Source organism: Panthera onca, chromosome A3 (genome assembly GCF_046562875.1).
Source record: "Panthera onca isolate mPanOnc1 chromosome A3, mPanOnc1 haplotype 2, whole genome shotgun sequence".
Taxonomy (NCBI): Eukaryota; Metazoa; Chordata; class Mammalia; order Carnivora; family Felidae; genus Panthera; species Panthera onca.
This window is the reverse complement of record NC_138341.1, coordinates 38,105,015-38,125,619: the sequence shown is the minus strand read 5'-3', so window position 1 is coordinate 38,125,619 and position 20,605 is coordinate 38,105,015. Positions and strand designations below refer to the sequence as shown.

General features: G+C 47.7%; 1 protein-coding gene across 2 annotated transcripts; it reads right to left on the bottom strand.

Annotated features, from left to right (window-relative positions):
• Positions 1–5,646: 5,646 nt before the first annotated feature.
• LOC132692543 (interleukin-1 family member 10) lies at positions 5,647–20,224 on the bottom strand. Of its 2 annotated transcripts, none has more exons than XM_060655101.2 (5): positions 20,122–20,224; positions 10,994–11,053; positions 9,117–9,202; positions 8,709–8,836; positions 5,647–8,429 (listed from the first exon to the last, which is right to left on the bottom strand). In XM_060655101.2, the coding sequence occupies exons 1-5, from the start codon at positions 20,205–20,207 to the stop codon at positions 8,217–8,219; spliced, it is 573 nt and encodes a 190-aa protein (XP_060511084.2). In that variant the 5' UTR covers positions 20,208–20,224; the 3' UTR covers positions 5,647–8,216. The 2 variants fall into 2 exon arrangements, with proteins under 2 accessions (XP_060511084.2, XP_078300823.1); XM_078444697.2 differs by lacking the exon at positions 20,122–20,224 and adding an exon at positions 16,745–17,020.
• Positions 20,225–20,605: the final 381 nt, after the last annotated feature.

The following is a 20,605-nucleotide window of genomic DNA, read 5'->3' as shown; positions in this document are numbered from 1 at the left end:
GCAAATGAGTGAATGAGTGAGTGAGCAAGTGAGTGAGTGAGTGAATGAATGAATGAAGAATTTACTGCCTTACACAGCCCACTGAGTTAACTATGAAGGTAGGGTAACATGAAAGTCAAGAATGCTCATTCAGTCTGGGTTTAACCCTTTCCTTTTCCATTTCTTCACAGTGACTTTGGGCACAAATCCTTTGCAGTGCTCCCCATTAAGAGGTAGAGTCTATTTCTCCACCCACATTTCCTTAAATCTGACCTTGTAAGTTGCCTTGACCAGTAGGACATGGCAAGAGTGATAATGCGAGTTCTGGAGTCTAGGCTTCATGAGGGTTTGCAGCTTCTATTTTTCCCCTTTGGAACAGCAGCCCTAAGACTGCCACATAAGGAAGTCAGTCTAGCCTACCAGAGGACACACAGAGGAGAGCCAAGGCCTCCACCCAGCAGTGCGTATCAACTGCCAGACATGCGAGTGAGACCATCTTGGACCGTCCATCCCAGCTAACACTCAGCCGAATGTGTGTGAGCCCAGGAAAAACCAGCAAAGGGCCCACCGGCCAACACACAGAAATGATGAAAAGTAATAAGTCATTCTTGTTTTAAGTTCCGAAGTGTTGGATTGGTTGTTACACAGCAGTAGATAACTGGGAAAATCCCTTTTGGAAACTAGACCCTTTCTCCACTACTCCCACCCACTGCCAAATCCTGACAAATCTAGACAGGCGTTCCGGTGCTATTCTTTATAGGGCCTGACCTTCAAATTGGACCATTTTGGGAATCCTACTTGAGTTTTTTGGGGGCTGAATTCCACAGTGACCTGAATAGCCAACATTCCCCCAACTCATTGGTGCATCTATTTCTGTATTAATTCAGCAAATGTTGCTAAGTGCCTGACACATGTTATAAACACTGTTGCATGCTCGTGATTTACAAACAAATAAAAGAGACTAAAACTTCTGCCCTGTGTAACTTGCATTCTAGTGGAGTGAGAAGGAAAAAAGTAAAATACATTTAAAAACTACATCATAGAGTGTGTTAGAATATGATGGTACTATAGAGGATTTGGGAGTGCTGGGATTCATGTTGCTATTTTAAATGAAGTGATCCAAGTAGCCCTCACTGAGGAAGTGAAAATTCCAGGAAGAAGGTAGTGCAAAGGCCCTGGGGTGGCATCAAGCCTGGAGTGTTTGTCTTTGGAGAGAAGTGAGGAGGCTGGGGTGGCTGAAGCAGAGAGTAACAGGGAGAGGAGCATAGGAGGGTAAGTCAGAGATAACTATGTTAGGGTTCTCCAGAGAAACAGAATCAATAGGACAGATTAGATAGATAGATAGACAGAAATACCTATATCTATATCTATTTGTCTAGAGAGAGAGAGAGAGAGAGAGACTCGTACAGTTATGGAAGCCAAGGAATCCCACAGTCTGCTGTCTACAAGAGAGAACCAGGAAAGCCAGTGGCAGAACCCGGCCTGAGTCCGAAGGCCCGAGAGCCAGTGGGGGGTGGAGGGGGGAGGGGGGGGGCATACTGTTGGTGTAAGACTGGAGTACAAAGGCCCTAGAATCTGGAGCTCTAATGTCCAAGGGCTAGAGAAGGTAGATATCCCAGTCCAAAGAAAGAGAGAAAAATCACCCTTCCTCTGACTTCTTGCTCTATTGAGGCCCTCAGTGGATTGGATGAAGCCCACCTACACTGGTGAAGGCCATCTTCTCTCTTTTTTTAAACATTTATTTATTTTTGAGAGACACAGAGCACGAGTTGGGGGAGGGGCAGAGAAAGAGGGAGACACAGAATCCAAAGTAGGCTCCAGGCTCTGAACTGTCAGCACAGAGCCCAACATGGGGCTCAAGCTCAGGAACCGTGAGATCATGACCTGAGCCAAAGGTGGCTGCTTAACCAACTGAGCCACCCAGGCACCCCAAGGCCACCTTCTTTACTCATCCTATGAATTCAAATGCTGATCTCTTCCAGAAACACTCACACAGACATTCCCAGAAATAATGTTTCACCAGCTATCTGGGTATTCCTTAGCTCAGTCAAGTTGGCACATGAAATTAACCGTTACAATAACCCCTTTTCCCCATAAACCCATGAACATTCATTGGAATAATGTTACCCAGAAGAAGTCTGGAATATACTTAGGTAGGAGATACCCAAGTCTCCAGTCCTCTGAGTAGACAAAGTCACATGACCTGTGTGGTTTTTTTGTGTTTGTTTGTTTGTTTGTTTGTTGAAGGCTATGAGCCTTCAGAAAATGTCACTGGGAAATGCCCCAGTGCAGAAGAGCCTCTGCCAAAACTGCAGGCTTCCAGCCTCCTATGCCACTCTACTTTTATGACCAAAGCCTGGGCAAGGGTTTCCCAGAGGGTTGGAGGGGATGACTATGGGAAAGGATGATTCACTGCAAGATGATTCACTGTCACCAGGAGAAGGGATCAGACATACATCTTTGGCTCCTTCACATACATACATAAAGAGTAAAAGTGAGTATGTGTTTAATATCTTTCTTCCCTCCGAGGCTCCAAGCTCCTAGAGCATCAAGAAGGTGCTAGGAAACTTGTAAGAAGGAAGGAGCAGGCAGAGCTTCATAAAGTCTCCATATGATTTGGACCTGCACTCAGACACCATTTGAGAAGGCTGCATCTATGGTAGGAAAGGCAGAGATTTGGTGCACACAGGCTGACACACTGTGGATACTAAATGTAAGAGGAATTGTGATTGCTCAAGGCCTCAAATAGGCAGTGAGGAAGGTTGATCTTTGTCGCCACCTGCAGCCCAAAGGCCTCATTGCAAGTTGCTGGCCTCAGAAATGGGCTGTGGGGACCAAATCCTGGATTGTTGTGAATTTGCGCCTTTTAGGAGCAGAGATCAGAATTTGCTTTAAGGATAGACAGACTTTGTTTTGCAGTAATCGCTAGTGAACCCTATTAGTTACACGTAGAATCCAACCGGTAGTGCTGTCAAATAACTCAAATGTCAGCGCTTCTGTCTAAGACGTTAACTTTTCTCACAGCAAAGGAAACAACCAACAAAACTAAAAGGCAACCAACGGAATGGGAAAAGATATTTGCAAATGACATATCGGACAAAGGGCTAGTATCCAAAATCTATAAAGAGCTCACCAAACTCCACACCCGAAAAACAAATAACCCAGTGAAGAAATGGGCAGAAAACATGAATAGACATTTCTCTAAAGAAGACATCCAGATGGCCAACAGGCACATGAAAAGATGCTCAACGTCGCTCCTCATCAGGGAAATACAAATCAAAACCACACTCAGATATCACCTCACGCCAGTCAGAGTGGCCAAAATGAAGAAATCAGGAGACTATAGATGCTGGAGAGGATGTGGAGAAACGGGAACCCTCTTGCACTGTTGGTGGGAATGCAAATTGGTGCAGCCACTCTGGAAAGCAGTGTGGAGGTTCCTCAGAAAATTAAAAATAGACCTACCCTATGACCCAGCAATAGCACTGCTAGGAATTTACCCAAGGGATACAGGAGTACTGATGCATAGGGGCACTTGTACCCCAATGTTTATAGCAGCACTCTCAACAATAGCCAAATTCTGGAAAGAGCCTAAATGTCCATCAACTGATGAATGGAGAAATTGTGGTTTATATACACGATGGAGTACTACGTGGCAATGAGAAAGAATGAAATATGGCCCTTCGTAGCAACGTGGATGGAACTGGAGAGTGTGATGCTAAGTGAAATAAGCCATACAGAGAAAGACAGATACCATATGGGTTCACTCTTATGTGGATCCTGAGAAACTTAACAGAAACCCATGGAGGAGGGGAAGGAAAAAAAAGGAGGTTAGAGTGAGAGAGAGCCAAAGCATAAGAGACTGTTAAAAACTGAGAACAAACTGAGGGTTGATGGGGGGTGGGAGGGAGGGGAGGGTGGGTGATGGGTATTGAGGAGGGCACCTTTTGGGATGAGCACTGGGTGTTGTATGGAAACCAATTTGACAATAAACTTCATATATTGAAAAAAAAATTAAAAAAATAAAAAAGTAAAAACAAACAAACAAAGCAAAACAAAAACAAATACAAAAAAAAATATATATATATATAAGACGTTAACTTTTCTGTTTACAGTCATTTTGTTCAGTTCTGTCGTGCTCATTTATGAAGTGGCCGTATATTTTAGCAGAATGATACCTGGGAAAATTTGGCTCCCATTAGAGTTTTCTTCTTCACTTTTATTTTCCTCCCTGAATCCAAGTTTAGACCTCCCTACAACTGCCATCTCTTGTGTAGCCTGTGGAGTTTGTGTCCAGCGTTTGTGTCCAGTGTTTGTAGAGGCTGTAATAAAGTGCAGGAGTGGGGTCATGAGGTGAAAATTGGGGTCCAAAGTAAGTGTGACCAGATCTTGAATCCTGGTTGGAATGACACATGTGTTACAGGAAACCCTGAACACATCAGTCCCTTGTATAAAGTTGCTCCAGGCTTCTTGGAATAAAGACAAGGCTCTCTGGTTCTCGACAGCTGGCTATGTCTGGAACCTCTTGTGGACACAAAGAGAACACACACGCTCACGCAGACATTCATGCATACACACGACACACATACGCATGCATGCGGACACTGGTTCACACACGTGCGTATGCACGCCATACACACACGTGCACACACGCATGCTGGTGAGCACACGTATACATGTGCTCACTAACACACACATATGCAGCCACACTCAGGATTGCCTGCAGGCGTGTGACTGTCTCCTCTGCCTGAACCATCTTGACCTGCCCCCACGACTCCCCCATCCCCTCCCCTGGCTGGTCCCCATGCATGCCTCACTTCCTCTAAATCCTCTCCTGACCCCTTGGATGAGATCACTTACCCTCCCCACCAGCCCAGCTCCCTGGTGCTGCCTGAAAGAGAAGTTACTACGCTGCTCTCCAACCGCTTGTTTACTAGTCCTTGGCTCCCAACTACAAGTTCACCCTGAGATGTAAATAGAGAATGAACCTGAAAGTGTGCCTCTCCCAGAAATTTACACAGTAATAGCTCTGATTGGCTGGTTTTGGAATGAAGCCTTTGGTGTGGTCGCCAGGGAGGAGGAGGAATTTTAAAAACAAGACTTGGGAGGGAGAGGGAGAACATTCCTGGCATCTCTGAAGTGTATCTATCAGAGGTTACTTCCATTTCTTACTTTTAAATCCCCAGTGCCGGAATATCCCATCATTATTCCTAGAAGAGCCCTACAGAATTTCAATCCCAGGTTCCCTGAGTGCTATTTCGAGTGTCTTCTAGTCATTCTGTAGAAAGCAGTCAATACATGTTGGTTGTTTATTCCTAATGTCTGGTTTCCGCATCTACAGTGTGTGTTTTTAAAGGGGAGGGACTGTGTCTCTTAAATCTCTTGTGTCCTCTTTGTCCCCTATGCACTAATACAGAATTGGCATATGTTAGGTGCTCAAAAAAAAATTTTTTTTTTTTTTTTTTTACTTATATAGAGAACTTGATCCAATTTACCTTTCTCTTGGGAACTATGCCCGTGGCCACCCAGGCATACCCAATATTCCTCTCATTCGTGCGCCCTGCTCCAAGCAGGATCAAGTTGAGTTACCATGAGTGAAGGAGATGAGCGGGCATGGGGAGGTGACAGGGGCTGGCCAAACCTTGGAACCAAAGCACCAAAGCTGATCCCAGGGTGGTGCCAGACAGAAGGCAGTTGGGGCAAGAGGGGGAGCAGAGAGGAAGCTGGAGGGGCTGAAACCCTCATAGCAGCTGGGTTGGGCCAGTGCCGACCTCAGGGGCCCAGGCTTAAAATCTAGGTTCTACTTGCAGTACTTGGATGATGCCTCCAGGCCTCCTGGATAAAGTGTCACCTCCTCACCTCTTTCACCAGCATTCATAGTCAGGCCTCACCTCTTCATTTTCAGCAACTCCTCAGCCAGAAGCCCTGGGGTCCAGCACGGCCATGGCTCCCCAGGCCCAGAAGTGTTAGCAACTCCTCTTCATCACGCCTTCCTGAGTTGTTCTCTCTGCCTAGCAATGCCCACGCCCACACTCTCCGCCTGGAAAACGACTCTTTCTCTGAGGCCCTGACGAAGTGCGCTTTCCTTTTTGAAGCCTTGTCCAGCCCCCTCTGCCAGCTCCGCCTCTGTGCTACAATGGGGACCATCTCTCTTGCTACCTTGGCTCTCCTTACACTGTATCCCGAATGATCCATAAGACCCAAGTGATCATCCGCTAATCCATTCAAGACTTTGCCCTTCTTCGGCACCTTTGGTGTTTCAGTAGCTACTCTGGGCACTGGTGACCCAAAGTTGAACAGAATGGGCCCTCAAAGAGCACAGAGCAGTCTCAACACATAAACACATAGGTATGACATGATGGTCAGAGGGTGAAGGAATCGGGGCATATGCGGGCCATGGAGAGCCAGGAGAAGAATCTAAGGCCAGCATGTCCCTCCTCTGCTAAAACCCTTCCCACAGCTTCCCTTTGCACTTGAAGATAAACTGAAGCCCTCACTTTGCCTTTAAAGCCCCCATGACCCACGCCCTGCTGGTCTTGCTCCCGTTCCAACCCTCCCTTATTCTCCAGGTTCCAACGCCCCCGCCTCCCACTGCCGTTTGGACACACCAAGCCCCTTCTGTCTCAGAGCCCGCACACTTGGTATACCTCTGCCTCATCACACCGCTCCCCCCTTGCTCCTGTCCTTCAGTCTCGCTCAGATGGCACCTCCTCAAAAAGACAGAGGTGCTTCCCCTGACCACCTTCTCCAATGTTTTCGTCATTCAATACCTACCGCGCTCACCCTCTGTGATGTAAACTGCTCTTGTTTGTTTGTTTTCTTCTTTGATTATGTGCCTGGTTAGTGTTTTCCCCACTCGGTTATCAGTTCCAAGGAAGCTTGTGCTTGTTTGCTATCCTGTCCGAACTCCCAAAGAAAGAGTGGAATAAAAATGCGTGGACCGACACCGGGGTCAGATGGGCCAGGATGACCTTGAGTTCCATCACGTACGGCCCGCATGACCTTCAGCGAGGGATTTCATCCCTTCTATTTCAGTGTCCTCATCTGTCAAATGGGTGAAAACGCTTGCCTTGCAAGGTGGGTCTGAGGGTGAAGACAGCCTGTCATTAAATGCCCCGGCCCCTGGTGCCACGGGGGCTGAGTGGTTACGCAAAGGAGGAAGAGAGCCAGCAGGCCACCGCTCTGAGCACTGACGTCATGGGCTCCCCACTCTAGCCTGTGCCAGACCACAGATTGAGAAATGGAGAGGGATTCAGGTTCCAAGGAAGAGGGTCAGTCCCAACTGCAAACACTCAGCCGAGTCCCAGCCCTGTATTGCCGTTTGGACCAAGCCACCCCAGCCCATCCGCTCCACTGTAGCCTAAACAACACATCCAGTACCAGCTCGCCATCTCTCCCTCACTGCCCCTCCTTGCTCCTCACAGGTCAAAACTGGCAGACAACCAGAGCCACTGATCAACCGAATGACTGATTCACTGTGAAGTATCTGAAAGGAAAATCGTAAGACTTGAACTAAAACTACAACTGTGAGCAGCCCAAGGCATTGTCTGTCCATGGACAGCAGGGGAGAGCTGGGTTCTTCCTGGAGCTTCTGGCTGTTTCTAGGAGCTCTGGGGCAGATGGACTGTAGGAGAAGCTGTGGGCAACCTCGCAAGAACCCACCGAGTTACCCACACCCCTTGCGTTAAACACTGAATACTGGCACCTATTAAGACTCTGTACCATTTTTCTATTGCTGCCGTAACAAATTACCACAAACTTAGTGGCTTCAAACAACACAAATTTATTATTCTACAGTTCTGGAGGTCAGAGGTCTAAAATGGGTTTCACTGGACTAAAATTCAACTGTCAGCCGAGCTGTGTTGCTCCTGGAATCTCTAGGAGAGAATCCTTCCCTTGCCTTTTCTAGCTTCTGGAACCACCTGCATTCGCTGGCCGATAGCCCTGTCTGCTACATTTGAAATTCGATTAATAGCATAGCATCTTCCAGCCTCTGACTCTCACCCTCCTGCCTCATTCTTACGAGGACCCTTGTGGGAGTCTTCCCATCTCAAGATCCTTACCTTAATCACATTTGCAAAGTCACTTTTGCCTTGGAGGTAACATATTCACAGAGTCTGGGGATTAGGACGTGGACATCTTTAGGGGGGCATTATTCTGCCTATCAGCAGGATGCTGCCTTCAGCAGGATGAGCTTGGTTTTGGGGCACCAGCCTGGAACTCGGCCTCCTGCCTCGCTACCGACTCTGTTCAAAGTAGAACTCAGTGCAGGCCAATGGCTCACTTTCCTTGGCAAGTCGTACTGGTTGCTGGGGCTCAGCTGGGCCACAGAGGAACCAGCCAGGCCAGGCAGCAGCCTCAAGCCTGAAGGCTGAGCCCAGGTTTCTCTGGAAGAAGGTGAAGCGTGTGGCCTGTTCACCACCCTTGTACAGGTCCTCGATGTTCACATCCTGTGGGAGCAAGGTGGTCGCCGTGGGATGAAGCTACTGGTAAAGATGTCAGCCCCAGAGGCCTCCAGGGGGTGGTCAATAAGGGACTTTACGGAGAGGTTCTATACCCGGGGAACTGCCTTCTGCGGGTTCTGGAGGGCAGGGGTCTTGGTGCTAGGTGCAGAGGGAAGGAGAGGAATGTGTGGACCTGGCCAGGAATCCACAGATGGGTGCAGAAATGCCAGAGTATCCTGGAAGCCATGTCTGCAGGGTCCCCTAGAACAGGGTGTGGTTTCTCACCTCCAGCTGCAGGGAAGGCCCCTCTTCTGTCTCCACACAGGCCAGGCAGCGACTGCCTCCCTGGAGTCCCAGAAAGATGGGGACTTTGGTGCGGTCCAGGCCTCTGTTGGGAAGTATGCAGATCTTCTCTGGGAGGGAAGAGAGACGAGAGCCAGGAGATGAGAGGGATTCAGATTGCAAGCTCTCAGTGAGCTAAGCCCAGGCAGGAAGGAACCGGGTCAGGCCTGGCCCCTGCATGTGGGCTGCTAGGCGAGCCAGGACCCCTGCAGCGGCCACGACACCCTCCGAAAGAGAGGTCCTCAGCTGTTCCCTGCGTCTTTTCACTGTTACCAGAGGCAGGAGGGAAGGGGAAAGCCTGTGGAAGGTGGAGCATGAGTGTGTCCGAGGGGGTGAAGCCCAGACGCTCACCTGCACAGCAGTCGTCCGCACTGGGATCTCCTACCAGGAGCTGGTCACCTCTTAAGTATAGAGCCTTCTGATCTGCATCCTTAATTCTGGAACAGGATGGCAGTGCTGATGGCCTGCTCCCTTCAGGCACCACCAAACCCCAAAGTCCTTGCCCCTCCACACTCTGAAAGTACCACACTGAGCATTTAGGGGTTCTTCTCTCTTCCACACATGAGAAGTGGGTGTACAACTCCACCCAAGAACAGGTGAAACCAGGTTAGCCTTAAGGCCAGGGAAGGTCTTCTGGGGCTCACGATTCTCAGAGGCTCCCTTTACCAGGCTTGGGCTCTCTTGGGGCCCTGGGGGCACTGAGGAAAGCCAGTACCTTCTCACTGAGGGGTAGACAGAGTTTTCCCGATTATGCCGGCCCTTTTGCATGCCCGTCCTGAGAAATCTCCTAATGAGGCTCAGATATCTCTGGGATGTAGTAAGCCTTATCCCAGATTTTCTGAGCCTGCCCCAATTTTACATAAATGTTTATTCTGTTCAGTGAAGGGATTCATTGAGTATATAATAAAGTGTGGCTTGCTTTTCCAATATCTTAAGGGCTTTCTTATAGAACAAAATCCAGGAATCGGGAAAAAAAATCCAACGTGACAGAAGGTGAGCCAACATGCCCCCCCCCCCCCCCCCGTTCCACGCGAGGTATGCCCTGGGGTGGGCCCACATTCTAGGTGCCAGACTTAGTAGGTCAGCAAAGAGCTCGAACAGGGTGTGATTACAGGCATTTGGGGTTGGCAGAGTTTCCATTGATGGGCCTGGGAGGGTAAATACGTGCTGGGGAGCAGGGAGGAAACCACAATGAGTGTGTGCAACATCAAAGTCACACAGGTTATTAGCCTGGTCGCTTGGCTGGTTTCAAAACGTCTGTCAGCCACTCTCAGGACCCGGGGAGCCCTCCCTACCTCCTCTGGGCCAATGCCATCGCCTCCAGGAGATTTTTCTCTCTCAATAACAGCTAATTATAATACCCTTAGCTAATGACTGTATGTGTTTAAAGTAGGTTCACTTGTCCAATAAAAATAAAGATCTCAAAAGAGCCTAGGCTTGCCAACCAGCATTCTGTCTCCAACCTGGATGACCAGGACTTGTCTGTAACTCATCTGCAAGCCACATTCTATTTGAAGACCAGAACCCAAGTTAGATACCCCAAAGTGCTGATATCTGTTTTGTCATTTGGGTGCTTTACACACAGGTGTTTTGCCTTCCCAGCCACGTGGCAACTTCCTAGAGGTCCTGACTGGCCCCCTCACGTCCAGGACAGGGCAGACCCATGCAGGAGCCGCAGCAATGCAACCCAGAAGTCAGTTCTGCTTTTGGCTCGTTCCTCAAAGGACTGGAGGTAGTTTCCAATGAGAAATCACAGGCAATAAAGTGTAAGCTATAAGTAAAGTCTCAGCTGTCAAATGAGGTAACAGTGAGAGTTGGCAGTGCATGCTGGGAGCAAAGGCCACAGAGACCGACATGTGAAGATGCTGTCTCTGAGATTCAAAATTGTCCCTGAGCTTCTGGAGAGAGGAGGCTGGAGTGGCACAGAGAGTGTGGGTCCCGGCTCTGCGATACATGAGGTCATTGATCTAGCCTCTTTGAGCTTTGGTTTCCAAATCTGACCGGACTTAGGCGCGTTCCCCTTGTAGGTTACTCAGGATGGAGGCAAGGCATCTTGGATGCTCAGGGAAGAGGGCTATTGTTAGCATGCTTATGATTAAACTTAATTAGGGGGCACTTGAGAGTTCTCAGGTGAGAAGGAGCCGCATCCCTCCCCTGGGCCTTCCTGCCCTCTTCCCACGTCATCTCCAGACCTCCAGTTGGAAAGGATGGACTCCCAGGAGACTTACGTGTAGTATCTTGCCATGGGCAGGGAGCACATTCCTGCAATCCTGGGTGACTGGTCCTTGCTGAGGGGGAAGAAAAGACAGGCTGTCAGAAAAGGAGGGTATTATAAGGGTGGGACTGGGGGGACAGACCCCCTCAGGGGCCCCGAATCACTGAATCACAAAGCAGAAAGATCTCACTAAGCTGCTTATCTATAATTGGCCTGATGGAATCCACCAAGGTCTCCCCAGCCCAGCAAGCCCCAGGCATCTCTGCTTCGCCCTGCTTTGGGGTCATCTGCCAGGGGTGTGAGCCAGTGACATGTGACTGGTGCTAGCTTGGGGGAACTGAAGAACAGGTTCCCCAAAGAGTTTGGCCAAGACTACTTCCTGGGGCTGAGACTAGGGTGGGGTGTGCTCCAGCCTCACAGTTTGAGGATGAGCTGAGCTCAAATCCTGTCTCACTGCCCAGCCTAGCCGTAGAGTCACCGCACCTCTCCCGGAGCTGCGGGAATAGCAGCGCTCCCAGGAGCCATCTCCAGCCCGCTGCTGGAGGGTGCAGGGTCTCCCTGCAGAGTTAGAAAGCCTCATTCAAGGAATTAGAATGTTTTCCCAAGGTTGTGAAAGAGAGACCATCCAAACTCCCCCATGATGCTCCAGATGGAAAATAGGACAGGCCCTGAGATATAGAGACTTGTGTTCTTGAGGATGAGTGATCTAAACTGAAGCCAGTGTCCCCTTATTAATCCCACACCACAGTTTCACAACAGCTCTGCTCCTTCCGGTTGGATTATCCTGCCCTAGAGCTTGACCCTAAAATGACCACCTTTAGAAAGACCATTCCAGAACCTAGCATGGAAAAAAACCCAGAGCCATTCAGGGCACGAGGGTGGTAGCCATTAGAAAATACCCTGGAAAAGTAAATGCAAGGGTAGCTGGGGCTGGGGTGCACCCAGTAGATCTGATTCTCACAGGGTAAGAAAACAAAATAGAAGAAGAAAGAGAAGATAGCAGAAAATAAGAGGGGACAGGGGAAAAGGGGCAGGCAGAAAGGAGCAGGGCTCAGAGAGAGAGAGAGAGAAAGAGAATGACACTGAAGGACATTTGGGGAAGTGGGTGAGGAGGAACAGGTTGATGATGACAGCAGGGCTTCTAGTCATGCCAGCAGCTCCAAGCTCCAGGACCCAGTGTTAGTACTGGATTTGCCATGCGGTCACCTTGGACAAGTCATTTCCCACCTCCTAGGCTTGGCAGCAGGCATTTAAGTGTTGGTAAGAATAACGAATAACAGGGCATCTCTAGGATTCTGGATGGATATTGGTGACGTGAATCAAAGTCTTAAACTATTCTACATACTCTGTAATTTCATTTGTTGCCCTTTCTCTAAGGGAAAGTAATGGATTGCCCAAATGTTTAATTATGTTCACTACATCATTTCGGACAATAGCAAGAAGTTGGATATAAGCTAAACGTCCAATAACATGTCATTGGTTTAAAAATTATGGCAGGGTGCCTGGGTCACTCAGTCGGTTAAACATCTGATTTCGGCTCAGGTCATGATCTCACAGTTCGTGAGTTTGGGCCCTGCCTCAGCCTCTGTGCTGATGGCTCAGAACCTGGAGCTACTTCAGATGCTGTCTTCCTCTCTCTCTCTGCCCCTCCCCCACTTGCACTCTGTGTGTCTCTCTCTCTCTCAAAAATAAATAAACATTAAAAATTTTTTAATTAAAAAATAAAAATGATGGCAAGTTAAGTAAATAAGAAACATGTACATTAAACAGGCACACTAAAGATGATATTGTGGAAGAACATTTTATGACACGAAATGTTCAAAATACGTTAAGTGGAAAATTCAGGTTATGAAGAATGTGTACATTACTATTCCATCTAAAGCCACACACACGGAAAGACACACACAGGAACAAAGACCATGTTGTTCTCTTTGGCTGACAGGGTTATGAGTGATATTTTCTTCAGCTCTCTTAACATTCTCCCCATATGAACATGATTCTCCTTTGTAGTGTAAAGTAAGTTTTAATTGTTTTCAATAATTAAAATCAGCTAAAGTCATTGGCTCCCAAGCGCACCTGCCCACCAGTCACCTGGGGGACTCTGGATAAGTACTATTCCCTGTGCTGAAGGTTCTGATTCGCCAGGGCTTGAAGTGACTCCATGATCAGCCAGGCTTGGGAACTGGTATACCATCTCGGTTTTTCTCCCTCTCCAATGAACATGTAAATCACCTGACGATTCTGGTTCCCTAGATCTGGGGTAGAAACTGAGACCGTGCATTTCAAACATGCAACCAAGTGAGATTAACACCGCTCGTCCCTGGCCACACTTTTGAGTAGTAGAGGGCTAGACAGATGATCCCCCAGCCCCGATACGCCATTAGCAGCGTGGCCTCAATGCAAGCACACTTGGTGCTGTGCTCTCTCTCATCCAAACTACTGGGGCTTCTTTGGTTGTAGCAGCAAAAATATGGGCAGCCTAGTAGCTATGCCAAGGCCTGGCCAGGGCCGATCAAATGGAGGGCTCCGTGTGAGGATGATGACTCCCACTCTTGGTCAGTGTCGGTGCAAGAGACGGGCAGAAATTCAGGGCTTGTCCAGTCCAGCCGGATCCCCTGGGGTCCCAGAAGCCTCCTGTCCCAACCCCAAATTCCAGTGTTTCCCCCAAAGACTCTCCTATCAGGCACCCCCTGCCTGGGTCTGGCTAGACTGTGATGAAGTAAACAGGAGTGAGAAGCTGGCTTCTAGCCCATCAGAGAGTGTGGGGTCCTGAGGCTGAGTCTGTCACGGTCCCTCCCAATGCACCACACACTCCATTCCCTAAGATTTCCCTTCCCTGTTGTCCCCAAGTGACCTTTCACCAGACTTTGGCCTATAGTCCTCCCTGGACACCATCTCTGGCTGTCTCAGATTTCATCAATCCACCCGTCCTGAGTCAAAAACCACTACCAAGTAGCATTAGGCATTTCTCTATCACACCCTCTTCTCATTCTCCTACACATGTTCTGTGTGAACGATGTTCTCTCCAAGACCACTATTAACCCCTGTGGAGTCAAATCAAGACTCTTTTGATTCCTCTAATATTTGGCTACTGCCTCCTTGGAACTCTTGACATTGATTGACTCCCTTTGCACTCCATTTTCCCCTTCTCAGGTCCATGTAGATTCTCTCTTCCATTTGGGGGCATCCCTCAGGCTGGAAGTCACACATCTAAGTCTTAAGCACTTCTATCACATGCCCCACAGAGTTGCAATTCATACACTTCCACAGCTGCACTGATCATCTTGGTCTGATGCCTCCCAAGCCCAGACTGAACACCCTACTGTATCTCCAGCAGACTCTAGGACACCCCCCTTTGGACATCCTGCCATCACACCCAACAAATAGACCTGAAGCCAAATCTATTTTCTCCTCCTCCCAGCCCATTCATCTCCCCACTTTTCCTTACTCTGTATCTGATTTACCAATAAGTTCTGACAAATTATTCTTTAAAATGTAACTTTGTCAAAAAAAATAAATAAAAATTAAAAAAGTAATAATAAAATGTAACTTTGTCTTCTTCATAGCCATTAGACCTGTGCCTGTATTCCTGGTTTTTCTCCCTTCAATCCAGCCCAACCTATGTGAGGTACCCGGACCTACATTCTAAGTACTGCTTTCACAATATCCCTGCTCAGCCCTGGAGTCTACAATGGCTGCCCATTTCATCACCATCTGGCCCTGATTCACTTGTATGAGTGTATCTCACTTCTCTGTGGACACTAAACCACCCCTCCAGGCACATGACCTCTTCCTTATCTTCCCAGAGGGCATGCTCAAAGTTGTCTTTGGTTTCCCTGCCTCAAAAGCTATCCCTCCTCCTTGCCATCCATTCAGACCTTTTGGCATTAGAGCCACTGGACATGGTATCATTTATCTATAGGTTGAGTCTCTAGCTCTGCTAAATTAATTATCAGGTCAGAGTAACAGCTCAGGCATACAAGGTTGTGACACTTAACCTCCAATTCTCAGTGTCAGCATCTATAAAATTAGAGTCTGTGGTTATTAAAGATTCTTTCCAGCTCAAACTACCTGTGATCCCATGACTCAAAGTTTAATGAATCTTTCCTTTACTATTGCAACCCTACTCTGAACTCCTATTAAATCTCACCGTATTGTGTATTGTTCTATATATAGACATTCACTTCCATAAAAGTTAACAATATCTTGATCCATGAAATGTGGCTTGTAGCTCCCTCCAACCACCCTGACACACATGTATGCTTATAAGCAGGACATAGAAACACACACAGAAGGTTTCAACGGCAAGGTTGGGTTCTGGACCTAGCTCTGCTACCAATTCATATTGCCACCCTTTGGGGCAAAAGTCCCTTTTTGTCCCTGGGCCTCCAACTTGTTATCATTAGGATGAGAGGCTAGGTAAGGCCAGTATTGCTCAAAACTAAATTTCACAATGAAATTTTACACAGAAACCTGATGAAAGTAAAATGGATAAAGGGGACCTTCTTTTGCTGAGTCAGAGAATGATGGCGACTCCAGAACCCTGCTAACACTGTCCGTGACCACAGAATCAGGCACCAGGACATATCCAAAGAACTCCAAGCCTCACCACATACTGTGGAATACCACCGGCTTAGCTGATTTCTTCTGAAATTACTTTCTAAAATCTATGGTTCTAAATATTTAAACATCTTGACTTGGCTTAAACTATACCTTCTCTCAAATTTTTTCTATGTGCTTTCAGGCTTATTCAGCATCCTACTACATTCCGTGGAGGAGATACCTTGTTATCTAGAGAACTTGTCAGGAGGAGTTAAGGGAGGGGGCATATCAGAGATATTAACAGAAAGGAGAAGGAAAGTGAGAAAGAGAGATAGAACACTGCCTATCAACCACTGACCTTCAATCCTGGGTGCCTGAAAGGTCCGAATGATTTCTCCCGGGCATTTGCCCTGAGTTTATACTGTCGGGTCAGGGTGGGTCAAGCCTGCAGCAACCTTTATAATTGGTTCCAGGATGGGGAAGAAGAGCCTAGGGATTTCACAATGTCTTTAGCACAGTATGGATAATAAGAAGGTGGGGGCATTAATGAGTGTTTGTTGAAGGGGGAGAGAGTCACCCATAAAGCCCTGGCAGAAGCCAGGCACTGGGCCCCTGCTCATAGCTACTGTCATTGACACTGTTATTGGTGCTTTCAGTTGCCATATAAACAGACTTGGGGTCAGATGTCTTCATGTCACCTTCCCTTTGGTGCCCCATGGGGCTCCGTCCTAGACTTAGAGGGATAGAAAAGGCAAGAGTGAATGGGTCTGAGGGGCCCAAAGACAGAGTGACCTCTAGTGTTTTAAGCCAGGCTGTGGCCAGTGAGGCAACGTGAGAGAAGGGACTGATGGCATTGCAAAGATGGCCCTGTTTGGAAAGAGGGGAGGGAAGTCTCTGCTTTTCAACAGGTCCTATTAGCTAGTATTAGGCTGATGAGACAGAGCATCTGAGGAAACCTACCTATAGAGGACATTGACCTTAGACCCATCCTGGGACTGGGCAGCCACCATGTGCCCTGGACTACTAGGACACATGGCACAGTGGGAACAGGGCAGGGGTAAAGAATACTCAAGCATCTAATTGATATTACTTAACTCAGTCCGTCTATCCACCCATTTGTCCATCCAACCATCCACCCAGCCATCCATTCATCTACTTACAAGGGGTAGAGAAGCTTGGCATAGCATTCTCTGGAGACCATATGCCTTACTGTAATACTCACTATTATGTCATTTGCACTGTTCCACAAAGGGCTTGGTAAGGAGGTAGGAGAGGCCAACACACATGCAGATGTCTGAAGAGGGAGAGACAAGAAAAGATGGGCAGGGAAGGGACCCAATTTGTGTTTCCTAAGGCTGACAGTCATTCTTCACCCCTCTCCCAGTCTCTTCTCTCTCCGTGGAAAGGCCCAAAGCATGGGGTATTATGCCAGGCAATCAATGAGCATTTACTGAGCATTTACACTGCTGTGTGACAAAGATGTGCAATACATAGTCCCTGTTGTTAGGCAGCTTCACAGTCTAGCTGGGGAGCTAAGTCATAAACACTTAAAAAGATCATTAAGGAGACCAGACTCTCTAATCTGCAGAACAAGGGCATATTGGAAACAATAGATGCAGAGAATCTCCTCGAGTAAAAAAATTCCTAGAATTCTTTTTATGACTTAGACATGGCAAATAGGTTCCCTCTAAATGGAGAGACCTGTGCTATGGCATCCCTGAGACATAGTTAATCAGGCTTTGCTTCAACACCTCCACAACCTCTTAAAGAAACCCTAACAATATGTGTGATCTTTGCGGTTAAAATTTTGGGGTCACACATAATTTCTATCAATCGGTCCTGCTTGTACCTCCTGGAATTACACAGGACAAGTTTATTTTTCTAGTAGGCAGAGCTCTGAGTGCTTGAATGGAGCTCTCTGTGTATTGCTTCTCCAGGATAAAGACCCTCAGCTTCCTAGCCTCTGCCCTTGTGACTTGCTCTTGGGACACTCTCTACTATTCAGGACCCACTCAGTCCTCAATGCCTACAACCGACACAAACTCCATGTGATGTGGGCATTACACCTCTGTAAATACAGGTCAAGCAGGGTGCTTATACTGAAATTGAAGAAATCTAAAACCACTGTATTTTTTCATATAAACAGTCGTGATGCCAGGGTCCCCCAGCCCAAACACTTCTAAGGTAGCATTTTACGTTCCTTCCTTTTCTGTTGACTCACGTCAGCTCATCCTTGCTAACGCCATTTTGAATTCTATCATCCTACAGATGATGAAGCAATCACTGCAGGCTGGAGAAAGCTTCCAGAGTGAGGCAGAATTTCGGCTGCTTCTTGAAGGGTGGGCCCATTTAGATGGGTGGAGAAGAGAGAAGAAATATTCCAGGGTGGAGGAATAGTTTCCACTGTCTGTACTCACGGGTTTCCAATTTTTTGTCAAACATTATTTGAGGTGCTTGGAAACAAACTGATACAGCCTTGACCTTGAGGTCACTTCGGGGGCCACAGACCGCAAATCAATTCTTACAACGAGGGGAAGTTAACATAGCAATGTAGCACAGTCAGAGCAGATGACCAGACGCCTCAATTCAGCAAAGGCTTCTCGGAGGAGGAGACAAGGTGAGAGTATGGCTGGGTCTGTGAGCAAAGACAGAGTGTGAACTAGGTCTGCAGAAGCAAGCCTGGTGCCCAGAGCCCGTGTTCTCGGCACTCCTGAGAGGCCTCTGGAGGCACTTGTGCTGTCTGCTACCCGAGACCTTCAGCTACATCGGGGTCTCAGCCGCTCCACGGAGACAGAGGCTTCCGGCCTGGCCACCTCCTTACTAGTGTCTCAGCAGAATCTGAACCCGCCAGGCTGGTCTGACTGGTGAGGTGCAGGCAGAATCCCTGGGACTCAGATTTGAGCCTCTCCTCTGGCTTTTGTTTTCATCTCCCAGAGTTTAGGTAGGGACGCTGGAGTCACAGTCCCTGGCATGTAGAAGTAGAGGTGTGAAGGTAATCAAGGAGGAGCTAAACCTTGCAGGAACAGAGACTATTCCGCATATTTAGCATGATCAGTTTTTACGTAGAATGTTGGGGAAATTAAAGGGCTGATGTTGATTTTGAGAAGGAAAATGAAAATACTGGAGAAAATTACAAGCATAATAAAAGAAATGTGTTTATTTCTCTTTCCTGTGCATTAGTTATCTATTGCTGTGTAACTAGTGACCCTGAAACTTAGCAACTGAAAGCAACAAACACGTATTTTCTCGCACAGTTTCTGAGGTTTGGGAATCTAGACCAGCTTAGCCAGGTGGTTCTGCTTCAGAGTCTCTCCTGAGGTGGCAGTCAAGCTGTCCCCAGGGTCGCCTCATCTGAAGGCCTGACTGGGGCTGGGGGAGCTGCTTCCAAATGCACTCATGTGGCAGTTGGTAAGAGGCTTCATTTTTCAACACATGGGTTTCTCTACAGAGCTGCTTATGCCATGGCAGCTAACCTCCCCCCAGAGCAAGTGAACAAAGAAACAGAGAGAGAAAACAAGATAAAATCTACAGAGTCTTTTATAACCAAATCTCAGAAATGGCATAGTATTGTTTCTGCCATGTTCTGTTGGTCACAGAGACAACGTGGGTACAATGTGGGAGGGGACACACACAGTGTGAGATGGGGTCATCGGCAGCTGTGTTAATTCATAGGGCTGCCACAACCAATCCCCACAAAGTTGGTGGTTTAAAGCAACAAAAATTTGTTCTCTCACAGTTCAGGAGACTAGAGAGCCATACTCCTTCTGAAGGGTTTGGAAAGAATTCTTCTTTGCCTCTTCCTCACTTCTGGTGATTGCTTCAGTCATGGCATTTCTTGCCTTACTGCTGCATGAGGGCAATCTCAGCCTCCATCTTCACATGGCCTTCTTCCTGGGTCTCCTCTGGGTCTCTGTTTGTCCTTTCCTCTTCTTGCAAGGATACCAGCCGTGTTGGATTTAGAGCCTGCCGCCCCCCTCCCCCAATACAACATGACCTCTTGACTAATTGCATCTGCAAAGAACCCATCTCCAAATAAGGTCATGGTCTAAGGTTCCCAGAAGGACACGGATCCGGGGGGAACACTATTCAACCAGCACAGGTCCCTTTGGAGGCTGAAACCCACACCTTGAAATCTCAGGGAGTTGTGACCACTCCAGGTCCAGGATGGTTCTTTCTGTAAATTCCTTCTCCAGGAGATTCCAACCACACTAACTAACTAATCATATTTTTCTTGGCAGCTCTGTTGAGGTCTGTTTTCTCATTCTCACTACTGATGCTCAGAGCAGCAGGTCTTAATTCAACATGAATTTTACTCAAGGAAGTGGATGCGGAGGACCATCAGAAATACTGTCTGCTCTGTTTTCCTCAAGGTTAACTTACTTATTACACAAGGAATCCATCTTCATTGTAGAACAATTAGAAAATGCAAATAAATAAAAGAACAAAAAGAAAAACCACCTGTGATACCACCACTCCGACGTTGCTAAAATCGAAGGAAACTCTTACAGACTTTTTTCTATGCAGAAATATATAGATAGGCATTTTTTTTAATTAAAATGAAATTATAGGATATGCGACTTTGTAATTTGCTCTCCTTACTTAATACGTCGTGAGAATCTTTCCATGTGAGTGGACACCAGCATCTTGGATTTTAATGGTATCTCGGGTCTCAGAATGTATGACATGCCTGCCTGGCCATTCTTCAGTCTTCTGAGCTGGAGCCACTTCCTCACACACCACCACCCTCTCCTGCCACGGCTAGAGCACAAGGATAGGATGGAAAAAATAGCATACAATGGCAGCTGAGTTAAAGGGAAGAGGGAAGGGGCTGGGCCTTGTGCCCCTAACTCTGTGACCTCCCTCTCCTGCACAGTGGTGCACGAAAGGACCTCATGTGGGCAGCTAGTGGCCCTAATAGGCTCAACTGGGATGGGCTGCCCTGTGGGCTCAGGGGTACTGGCTGAGTTACCATAAAGCATGAAGGATTTCTACCACTCCCTGCACCCTGACCCGTAAGGAACCTTTTTATGTGACCCCCAGTTCATCTCATATGGTTTTTGCAAGGTGCCACGAGAGCAGCAGC